This window comes from Hibiscus syriacus, unplaced genomic scaffold, assembly GCF_006381635.1.
Source record: "Hibiscus syriacus cultivar Baekdansim isolate YM2019G1 unplaced genomic scaffold, ASM638163v2 tig00005465_pilon, whole genome shotgun sequence".
Lineage (NCBI taxonomy): Eukaryota > Viridiplantae > Streptophyta > Magnoliopsida > Malvales > Malvaceae > Hibiscus > Hibiscus syriacus.
The window spans coordinates 221,694-232,937 of NW_024062059.1; the positions used below are offsets into that span (position 1 = coordinate 221,694).

At 33.6% G+C, this 11,244-nt stretch overlaps 2 protein-coding genes across 2 annotated transcripts; both read left to right on the forward strand.

Moving 5' to 3' along the window:
• Positions 1–765: 765 nt before the first annotated feature.
• LOC120199691 (protein ABIL2-like) lies at positions 766–2,529 on the forward strand. Its single transcript, XM_039200708.1, has 9 exons — positions 766–954; positions 1,042–1,124; positions 1,201–1,351; positions 1,443–1,542; positions 1,626–1,721; positions 1,806–1,848; positions 1,930–2,018; positions 2,111–2,208; positions 2,336–2,529. The coding sequence occupies exons 1-9, from the start codon at positions 865–867 to the stop codon at positions 2,507–2,509; spliced, it is 924 nt and encodes a 307-aa protein (XP_039056639.1). The 5' UTR covers positions 766–864; the 3' UTR covers positions 2,510–2,529.
• A 3,976-nt stretch (positions 2,530–6,505) lies between these two features.
• Positions 6,506–10,110, forward strand: LOC120199719 (luminal-binding protein-like). Its single transcript, XM_039200738.1, has 8 exons — positions 6,506–6,664; positions 7,422–7,689; positions 7,775–7,989; positions 8,088–8,330; positions 8,413–8,892; positions 9,013–9,167; positions 9,289–9,371; positions 9,462–10,110. Exons 1-8 carry the CDS (start codon positions 6,607–6,609, stop codon positions 9,958–9,960), a joined length of 2,001 nt encoding a protein of 666 aa, XP_039056669.1. The 5' UTR covers positions 6,506–6,606; the 3' UTR covers positions 9,961–10,110.
• Positions 10,111–11,244: the final 1,134 nt, after the last annotated feature.

The window sequence follows — 11,244 nt, forward strand, 5'->3', positions numbered from 1 at the left end:
TTATTTAATGAATCAAATACCTTCTAAAATTATATACTAATATATTCACAATATATTTTTTTTAGAGAAGAGATTTTAAAGATATAGTATTAATGGGACTATAGAGAGTCAAGAGTTTGATGAGAAGAAGAAACTTATATAGCGTTGTAGTCAGAGTCTCAATGAATAATTTAAAATCGTTGAGATCAAAATAAAAGCGTTTTAATTTGTGATTTTTCAAATATTTGAACTTTAAATTTCACTCGGATCTAAAATTTAAATTTAATCGAATAATTAAATTTTTAAAAAAATATAGTTTAAACCAAGTCGAAGTTTACACACTTAGCATTAGTAGTAATCTAAATACACTTGTTTTCATTTTTTTTTCCCTTCTCAATTTCAGCCGCCATTACAGGGATGTAATTAGGGTGTGTTTTCCAAACCCTTTTTCCACTTCAATTAGTGGGGTACCACCACATGGCCGACATCTTGGCAATTTCGAAAACAATAATCCAAAACTGTAAGGATGTCATGTCTTCTTTCCCAACTGCTCCAAAAAGGTTGCACATTGTTGGTATGTTGCTTCAGAGTAGCCTCAGATTATACATATACACTATGAAAAGTATTTGATTAATTTAAGGTTATATTTAGAATTTATGATTTTACGTTAGAGATTTAAATTTTAAATAGGATTATATAATTTTTTTACTATCAATTAATAACCTATATATATATATATATATATATATATATATTATAACCCTTGCAAAGTGCAAACCTCAACGTTTGATATTTCGCCGCCTGCTTCTTCTTCATCTCTATAAGAAGCGCCATATCCAGAACAAGAAAACCAGGTGATTCTTCTTTGTTCCGTACCCTAAAATTATGACTTCAGCCTCTGCTGTTCCTCAAGAATCCTCCCACCGTGATGAATTGTTGATGCAACAGAGCTTGCTTTTTTCTGAGACCCTCAAGGTGAATTACTCTGACCTTTTCGTACCCGTTCAGTTGATTTCGATACCCATAAGTTTGAGTTGTTCAACGCATGCGTGTTTCGTTTAGGATCTGAAGAGTCTGAGAAAACAGTTGTATTCGGCGGCAGAGTATTTTGAAATGACCTATAACAAGGAAGCCCAGAAACAAATGTAAGTCATGAAATGGGTTTCGATGATGTTAAACAAAGGGATTGAGATCTTTAAACCTCTCTTGTTTGATGGACAGAGTGGAGGATACTTTGAAAGATTATGCCATTAAAGCTTTGGTCAACACGGTGGACCACTTGGGTTCCGTAGCATACAAGGTTAACAACTTCTTGGATGATAAGATGGGCGAAATTTCCGGCATGGACCTTCGTTTGTCTTGCCTCGAACAGGTACATAAACCCGACAATCTCGAGTTATTATACGAAATAAATTCTACTGCCGATGATCTGACGTTGTTGTTCCGGGTGGATGGGATGTTAGCGGTTGCGAACACGCCGGGAGTTTGTCAACTTAGGTGGTCTCTCTCGGCAGTCATTAGTGTTGGAGGCGGTCAAGCACAATAAGCGGTACATCTTTCCAGGCAAGCTGATTCTTCTGGATTTTCTTGCAAGAAGAGAACATTCGTGTTCGAATGCGTCTCATTGATCGTATTTTCTCTCACAGTTGAGCAGACCCTGAAAGATGTTTCTGAAAAGAGACTCAAATCCAACCCCACCAGGATATGTTTTGGACCAGACTCGCACCAGTTGAAGAATATTGGTATTGTTCATCTCCATTTTCATAGCCAAAATTGCTTAGGAAACAAGTAATTGATGATGTTTAGGTTCGGACTTTCGACCCCAGGTATTCAAGCGATAGCTGCAGAGACTACTTCCGAATCGATAAGGTAATCCGAATTCCTATCGTTTCGAATCAATTTGCAGTGATAAATTTGTATACTGTTATGATTTTGCGTATTCTGGTGCAGGGATAGATTCTCTGAGTTGCGCTCTCCACAACATTTACCAAGAAAAAGCCCCAAGTTGTTTACTAGCGTTTCAATGAACCAAAGACAAGGTAGATTTTTTTTAACATTGGATTCAACATTGTCTTACACTGTTGCAGTTGGAAGCAATCTAGTGATTCCGATTATGTTGACTTGAAACCAGAGAATAGATCAACCTCTCCTCGCCGCCTTCCGCTCCCACGTTCCGGTTCTCTTATGCAGAGATCATCCTCTCCAAGCCATTCCAATTCTCGAAAACGGGTACGATTCAGAAACTTGTCATTCAACCCTGGGATGCACATTAGTAAATGTTGCTGGTTCTACTTGTGCTCTTCATATATGTTTGGTGCAATCGAGTCTGAGGGTGAATCTTGTTTGATTTCGACAGTGGCCGGCGGAGCCTCGGAGAACTGTTTCCCTGTCCATCAGCATGGCTGAAAGAGAGAAGGTTAAAGACATGGAACAATATTCTAGCAAAAGCAAACGCCTGTTCAAGGCTATGCTCAGCTTGCGCAAGTCTAAAAAGGATGTCACAGTGTACAAATATTTGGATGAGAATTGAGAGAAAGTTCAAATTTCATTGAAGGCACCAAGTCTACGTCATACATTGCGCGATGAAAAAAAATACTATTTGATCGTGGTTCAGAATATTATAAAAATTATGGAGAAATTATATTATGATCACTAAATTTTATCTTTTTTTAATTTTGAACACTAATTTTTTGACTAATCACTAACATTTATTTCTATTTTCATTTTAATCCATTCGAGATAGTTTTTTTATAGATGCACGTGTCATTATATTTTCAAGCCAGAAATATTTTAACTTGGATTGAAAATAACTGTTTTTTTTAAATAAAAATAAAAATTTTAACATATACTTTTTTGTAAAATCATATTTTAAATAAAATTATTTATTTATCTTCATTTATATAATATTTATGTTTTAAAAAAACAATATTTGAAATAAACATTTTAAACACTTAAATTTTAAATTAAAAAAAGGTTAAAAACACCTCTCAAAAGCACTTTAAAAGCAACATAGACTTACCATTAAACCTTTATAAGTCATTGCAATTGGGACATGATTGAGAATCTAAAATTTAAGGTAAAATTATAACAACAACACGAACAAAAAAATCTCAATAGTAAATAAATTATTGTTATTTATTGAGGTTTATGATCCGAATTCTAGAAATGTCATGGATGTTAACGTTTAATATTAAAGGGTTAAGAATTATCTTTAAATATATATTGCTTAGTATTTATTCCAAACTAATTAAAAAATACACTACTACAACAAAAAGTTTAGTTAAAATTTAAATTTATTATATTAATTGTATATAAATCTTATGTTAAAATGGATTTTAAATATTTAAAAAATTATTAAATCATGACAAAAAATAGTAAGTAAGAAGATAATTGAATAAAATAATTAAATATTTTATATATTTAAATATAGTGTTAATTAAATTTTGTTATATTATTTTGTAATTTTATTAAATAGTTCTTATATATTAGTGAAGGTTAAATATAACCTTTAGCATTTAACTTTGGTATTTATATGCAATGTGATGCTCAATATTTTTATGTAATTATGTATTTAATTTTTTAACGGTACAATCAAATATTTAGTTTTTTAAGTGCAAATCGGTTTTCAAATTTTATTTTTGTTGTTGAAATAAGTATGTATATTTTTCTAAATTACACTTATTTATACTTCAAATTTCAACACCTAACTTTTAAATTTCTAATAAATATTATCATTTTAACTATATAACATTAAAACTATAAATGTAAACTAATCATAATAGCACATATTTAATTAGCAAATATTACATATCTAATTACATTATAATAAAATGGTTAGGCATTGTTAGGATCAAGTCATTCATTTTTCGAACAACTTCCCAGTGGGTCACCTATCCTTAGATTACTCTGGTTCAAGCACGCTTAACTACATAGTTTTGAAGTGAATGGTCAACATTCATTCTTAAAACCAATTGGTGATAAGTAGGTGGGTCATTTTAACCTCATATCTTTGTAGCGGGTGATCACTGGTTTCTCCGAAGCCAATGTGGATTTTTGTGGGGCACCCCCCACAGTTCACCACGGTATTGCAGAGCCCCGCATCTATAGCGTGCTACAGGAGAGCCTAGGGGCTTCGCAAGGCACACGTGGGCCTCGACAGGTTGGATTGTCAAGCACCTGATATCGTGCCCATACACGATAGAATCCCTAAGGGTGATCGTTGGACCCCATAACCTAACAATCACCCCACCATCACCTGGGGGTTCCTGCAACATGCTCTGATACCACTTGTTAAGATCGAGTTATTCATTTTTCGAACAACTTTCCAGTGGATCACTTATCCTTAGATTACTTCAGTTCAAGCACGCTTAACTACAGAGTTCTGAAGCGAATGATCACCATTCCTTTCTAAAACCAATTGATGATAAGTAGGTGGGCCATTTTAATCTCATATCTTTGTAGCAGGTGATCACTGGTTTCCCCCAAGCCAAGGTGGATTCTTGTGGGGCACCCCCACAGTTCACCACGTCATTGCAGAGCCCCACATCTATAGCGTGTTGCGGGCGGGCCTAGGGGCTTCGCAAGGCACACGTGGACCTCGGCAGGTTGGACTGTCAAGTACTTGATATCGCACCCATACACGATATAATTCCTAAGGGTGGTCGCTGGACCCCATAACCCAACAGACATCTAATTGTAAAAGATGGATATATATATATATATATATATATATATATATATATATATATATATATAAGAGTTGTTTTTACCTATTAATAGATGGGTAAATTATATCAGAGATCACCCAACTATAATATCTTTTTATTTTGACCATCATTTTTGAATTATTGTCAATCATGCCACCCAACTATTTAAATACATTCAATCAGGTCACTTGTCATTAACATTTAACGAAAGTGTTGATGTGACAGTTAATAAAATTGGTATAATTACACATTTGGTCATTGTTACTTATATATTATCTCAATTTGGTCCTAAATTAAGTAAATTAAAATAAATTTAATCTTCGAATCAGATTATGCCACATGTTACTAATACCAAATATCATGACACGTGTCACCATCCAAATGAAGGATTTAATTTATTTTAATTTAATATTTTTAGTTTCCGTCAATCAAAATGTGACACGTGTAACCCTCTAGTAAAAAAAAAAACTAAGAGTGGTAAAGAGGGCATAAGGGATTCAAATCAGCAACCATTGGGAGAGAAGGGAGAAGCCCAAATAAGCCAAGTTCATTTTTTTTGTTTAAAGTATATTACATATTGTATATATCTTGTTTCTTAGTATAATCTTAAATTCTTAACTATAAAATATTTTTTTATCTTAACTTAAATATTTAAATTCTATTCTTATAATATTTTAAAATATATTTTCAATAAAGTAAGAAAAAAAATAAGAAAATATATATTTAAACCAAAAAATATATATTTTAAATATATATTCTTAACTTAAATAATAAACTTGGCATGCTTTAAACCAAAAATATATATATACAATAAATTAAGAAAAAATAATAAAAATACATATTTTTATAGTTAAGAATTTAAATATTTTAAATATATAATCTTAACTTAAATAATAAACTTGGCCTACTTTAAACCAAAAAATATATATTCGATAAATTAAGAAAAAATAAAATATATATTTTTATAGTTAAGATTTTAAATATTTTAAATATATATTCTTACCTCAAATAATAAACTTGGCATACTTTAAACCAAAAAATATATATTTGATAAATTAAGAAATAATAATAAAATATATATTTTTATAGTTAAAAATCTAACACTATACTAGGAAACAAGATATATACAATATGTAGTATTCTTTAAACCAAAAAATAAACTTGGCCTAGTTGGTGGGCTTCTCCCTTCTTCCCCAATGGTTGCTGGTTTGAATCCCTTGTGCCCCCTTTATCACTCTTAATTTTCTTTCCACCAGAGGGTGACATGCGTTATCCTCTGATGGGTGGAAACTAAATATATTAAATTAAAATAAATTAAATCTTTCAATCAAGTGGTGACACGTGTTATGATATGATTCGAAGGTTAAATTTAAGACCAAATTGAGATAATATATAAGTAACAATGACAAAATGTGTAATTATACTAATTTTATTAACTACCACATCAACACTTCCTTAATTGTTAACGACAAGTAGTCTTATTGAATGCATTTAAATAGTTGGGTGGTTTGATTGACAAGAATTAAAAAATAGTGGTAATAATGAAAAGGGACTATAGTTAGATGGTATCTGATATAGTTTACCCTTAATAGATTAAGTTCCAAAATCTAGCGAGCATGAAGCGATCAAGCAAGTATACAGAAAAAAATAAACGGACATGATCTCCCCAACAAAAGATCGATTTTGATTGGCTAGGAAAATCGGTCTTCGAAATATTAGTGGTACACGTCATCATCGATGACATGTTTCCCTCATTTTACTCCCGTTTGGAAAAAGAAAAAAAAAACTACTTAAGACGCAGATTACAGGCACTTCAAATATAAAACGCCGGAACCGCAACTGGCCTCGCAACTTTAGTAAAGACTTTCGAAAATTACTCTCTCTATTTTAAACGGTACAGAGATCGGAAGAACAAAGCGTGATGGCTGGCTCTTGGAGAGCAGGCGGCTCTTTGGTGGTTCTAGCGATTGTCTTATCTGGTAAGTGATGCAGTTGCTGTATTTTTGCTAGATCTTCTTTTTATTTTATGTGATTTCATGTTCTTTTATTCTTTCTCTGTTTGAGAACAAACGCTGTAGATCTAGTTTTGTTTTCCGATAAATTGGTGCATGTTGGATCTGATTTAAGTTCAATGGTTCTATTGATGTATTTGATCGTAGAATGGCAGTTTCAACGACTTCATATTGTGTGCAATTATCAACACTGATTCTATAACTAGAAATTTCTGGGTTTTAGAGTGAATAAATCGCTAATAATTCTGTTTAGGATTATGATCTTTAATAGTGTTTGAATCAGTGTTACGTAAACCACTAACTCCCTAACGATCTTTAAATTTTGAAATGATATGCACTACCAGTCTAATTCAGTAAAACTAGCGGTCCCATTAGCAGATAGTTTCTTACTTATAATTATTCAGTAAAACCAGCGGATATGATTAGTTTGAACTAATGGAGACAAATCTTGTGTTTTAGCTTATTTATATATCTAGAATGGCGCAATATTTTATTTTATTTGTAATTATTTTCGTTATGCGTGAGAAGGCTCTAGAAAGTTCGTTAAAATGTTATTAATTTTGTTCTATGGTACACGTGGCAGTTTTAAATCGGATCCTGATTTATAGTTCAATTGATTACCTACTGTTAATCATCCATGATTAAATTTAAAAAATAATCTTTAAAAGGTTTCTATAATTGCCTCTATTGTAAGTTATTAACATTGTCTAAACTTCGCAAACAGGATGTCTCTTTGCAATCTCTATTGCAAAGGAGGAAGCAACAAAATTGGGGACCGTCATTGGAATTGATCTTGGTACTACTTATTCTTGTGTCGGTGTATATAAGAACGGTCATGTTGAAATCATAGCCAATGACCAAGGAAACCGTATTACACCATCATGGGTGGCTTTCACTGATAGTGAGAGGCTGATCGGTGAGGCTGCTAAGAATCAAGCAGCTGTAAACCCTGAGAGGACCATCTTTGATGTCAAGAGACTTATTGGAAGAAAGTAATTCACATTCATCTTGTGTTTCTCTTTTTAAGGTCTGATTGGGAAATTATTCTTACTGGGTATGCTTTTGTCCTTTTTGCAGGTTTGAGGATAAGGAGGTCCAACGGGACATGAAACTTGTTCCATATGAGATTGTGAACAAGGATGGTAAACCGTATATTCAGGTAAAGATTAAGGATGGGGAGACCAAGGTCTTCAGTCCTGAGGAGATCAGTGCCATGGTTTTGACTAAAATGAAGGAAACAGCTGAAGCTTTCCTTGGGAAGAAAATCAAGGATGCAGTGGTTACCGTTCCTGGTGAGCAGCACATTACTATAAACTTTATTCTGTCGTGGAAAAAGAGTCTGTTATCTGTTCGAGATTATGCTCAAATTATCTTTGTGTTTGATTTGCAGCTTACTTCAATGATGCCCAGAGACAGGCCACCAAGGATGCTGGCGTTATAGCTGGGCTCAATGTTGCTAGAATTATTAACGAACCAACTGCAGCTGCCATTGCCTACGGCTTGGATAAGAAGGGTGGTGAGAAAAACATTCTTGTCTTTGATCTTGGTGGTGGGACATTTGATGTCAGCATCTTGACAATTGACAATGGTGTATTTGAGGTGCTTTCTACAAATGGAGACACTCATTTGGGAGGTAAGCATCTTTCAAGTTTGCTTTAAGGTTTTTAAAATTTGATTTTGTTATGTGTTTTTGCTTATTGTCATTTTTCTTGCAGGTGAGGATTTTGACCAGAGGATTATGGAGTACTTTATTAAATTGATCAAGAAAAAGCACGGAAAGGATATCAGCAAGGATAACAGGGCCCTTGGGAAGCTGAGGAGGGAAGCTGAGCGTGCCAAGAGAGCTCTCAGCAGCCAGCACCAGGTCCGTGTGGAGATTGAATCACTTTTTGATGGTACCGATTTCTCAGAGCCACTGACCAGAGCTCGCTTTGAGGAGTTGAACAATGACCTGTTCAGAAAGACAATGGGACCTGTGAAGAAGGCAATGGAAGATGCTAGTTTGGAGAAGAACCAAATTGATGAGATTGTTCTTGTCGGTGGAAGCACAAGAATTCCAAAGGTTCAACAGCTTCTTAAGGACTACTTTGATGGAAAAGAGCCCAACAAGGGTGTTAACCCAGATGAAGCAGTTGCTTATGGTGCTGCTGTACAAGGTGGCATCTTGAGTGGAGAGGGCGGTGATGAAACTAAAGGTACATTTTTATCTCATGTAACATTGTCCATTATAACTGTACGTGCCAGTAGCCTGGTCAAACAGCACTAATTGAAACAAGTAAGGCTGATATTTGTTGTCTTTAATGCTTTATGTACAGATATTCTTCTCCTTGATGTGGCTCCACTTACCCTTGGTATTGAAACTGTTGGCGGGGTAATGACCAAGTTGATTCCCAGGAACACTGTTATCCCAACCAAGAAGTCACAAGTTTTTACCACTTATCAGGACCAGCAGACCACCGTCTCCATCCAGGTACATTTTACAGGCTTATCATTGGAACTTGGAAAATTCTTGCTTGAAAATTGGATTTTCTTTTCCCTGTTGAGAACAAGAAAAATTTGTACCTTATTTTAATTACCGTGTTCGATGACAGGTCTTTGAAGGTGAAAGGAGTCTCACAAAGGATTGTAGGCTGCTTGGGAAATTTGAGCTCACTGGAATTCCTCCAGCTCCAAGGTATGCTCTCTTCTCCATCTATTTTCCTTTGTTTTCTGTGTGTCTCACCTCAATTAACTGAATTGACTTTCTGATCCCTCATTTGCTCAGGGGAACCCCTCAAATTGAAGTTACATTTGAAGTTGATGCAAACGGTATCTTAAACGTTAGGGCAGAAGATAAGGGCACTGGAAAATCGGAGAAGATCACTATAACCAACGACAAAGGTCGTCTGAGCCAGGAGGAAATTGACAGAATGGTTCGAGAAGCAGAAGAGTTTGCTGAGGAGGACAAAAAGGTGAAGGAAAGGATCGATGCTCGTAACAGTCTGGAGACCTATGTGTACAACATGAAAAACCAGATTAACGACAAGGATAAGCTTGCTGACAAGCTCGAAGCCGATGAGAAAGATAAAGTTGAAACCGCTGTAAAGGAGGCCCTCGAATGGCTTGACGACAACCAGAGTGCCGAGAAGGAAGACTACGAGGAAAAGCTCAAGGAGGTTGAGGCTGTTTGCAACCCTATCATCACGGCTGTATACCAAAGATCCGGTGGAGCCCCAGGAGGTGGGGCGACTGAAGACGAGGATGATTCACACGATGAGCTCTAAAAATAAAGTCTCTAATTCCATCGACTGTGCATCTGCTGAACAACCAGGCTGGGGTGAGATGAGAGCGTAGTGTAGGTGAGATGAGGTTACTGTAATTTTTCTCATGGTAAAATTGCCCTTTTTTTTCCTGTATTTTTTTGTGTAAAACTATAAGCGATTTTGAAGGGATATTTCGTTTTGGCTACATGTTATATTGCTAAGTTATCCATAGTACTTTAGGGGGTGTGAGATCGTAAGCAAAGCTATACCTAAACAGAACAACCCGAAAATTATAAATCTTCAACTTGATTCGAACTCGATATGAAAAATATACACTTTTCACACAATCTGAACATGATTTGATTTTTTTTAGGATAAAATCCAAATTCTATTTAAAATAATATATATTTTTTAAAATATTATTTTTATTCAATAAAAATAAAGATTTAATTGAAAGTAAATAATATATAGAAGAGTATTATCGCAATTATTCTTAAATATAAAAGATAAAATCACAATTTTTATCAGGTATTTTTCACTCCAAACTTGAACTCAACCTGACCTGAATATAACCTTAAAATGAAACTTGACTTAACCCGATCCGAACCCAAATTCTTTTAAAAAAATCTGATTAGATCAAATTAGATTAAATCAAAACCCGTCGATTTTGGATTCCATATCCATCCCTAGCTATACTGTTATTTTGAAAAGTCATGGTAGGAGTTGGAACTTGGAAATGTTTTTTAAGGTTTAGAATTTATAACTGGAAATGCTCACGTGCGACAGTCTTAATATACGACTAAAAAAGACGCTATCGATTTTGTCCCACTTATAGCTGGAGTTGGAAACGATCATTAAAGTTGATGGATATTGATTTTTTTCTATATTATTTAATTCTAATCTATCAAAATTTAGATTGATCAATGAATCAAATATTATTTGATATATTAAAAGAGTCTGGCCATAAATACATGTATTTATTTTAAATCGTGAAACTTTTATTCACATTAATAATGTACAAAATATAAATTTTATTTTGGAAAATCAATGAATCAAATATTCATTTTTCATTTCTTCAAGTTTTTTATGGTTTCAATCTCTTTATTATATATAACACTTCAACCATTATAGAAAGCATGTTCAAAACCCTATATATAAACAAATGATTTAATATAAAATTTAAATATATTTTATTTTATTTACATTTTGTGTAATATTATAATACATGTATAAATCTATTGATTTTAAAAAAGTCGTACTAATAAAAAAATCACACATTAATTTTTTATTGATTGAATTGTTATT

Excerpts from the sequence above, each read along its gene's own strand:
- LOC120199691 (XM_039200708.1), top strand. The coding sequence starts at position 865 with ATGACTTCAGCCTCTGCTGTTCCTCAAGAATCCTCCCACCGTGATGAA. Across the intron at positions 1,125-1,200 it reads AAGGAAGCCCAGAAACAAAT|AGTGGAGGATACTTTGAAAG; the intron begins GTAAGTCATGAA and ends TTTGATGGACAG. Across the intron at positions 1,849-1,929 it reads ACTACTTCCGAATCGATAAG|GGATAGATTCTCTGAGTTGC; the intron begins GTAATCCGAATT and ends ATTCTGGTGCAG.
- LOC120199719 (XM_039200738.1), top strand. The coding sequence starts at position 6,607 with ATGGCTGGCTCTTGGAGAGCAGGCGGCTCTTTGGTGGTTCTAGCGATT. Across the intron at positions 8,893-9,012 it reads GGGCGGTGATGAAACTAAAG|ATATTCTTCTCCTTGATGTG; the intron begins GTACATTTTTAT and ends CTTTATGTACAG. Across the intron at positions 9,168-9,288 it reads AGACCACCGTCTCCATCCAG|GTCTTTGAAGGTGAAAGGAG; the intron begins GTACATTTTACA and ends GTTCGATGACAG.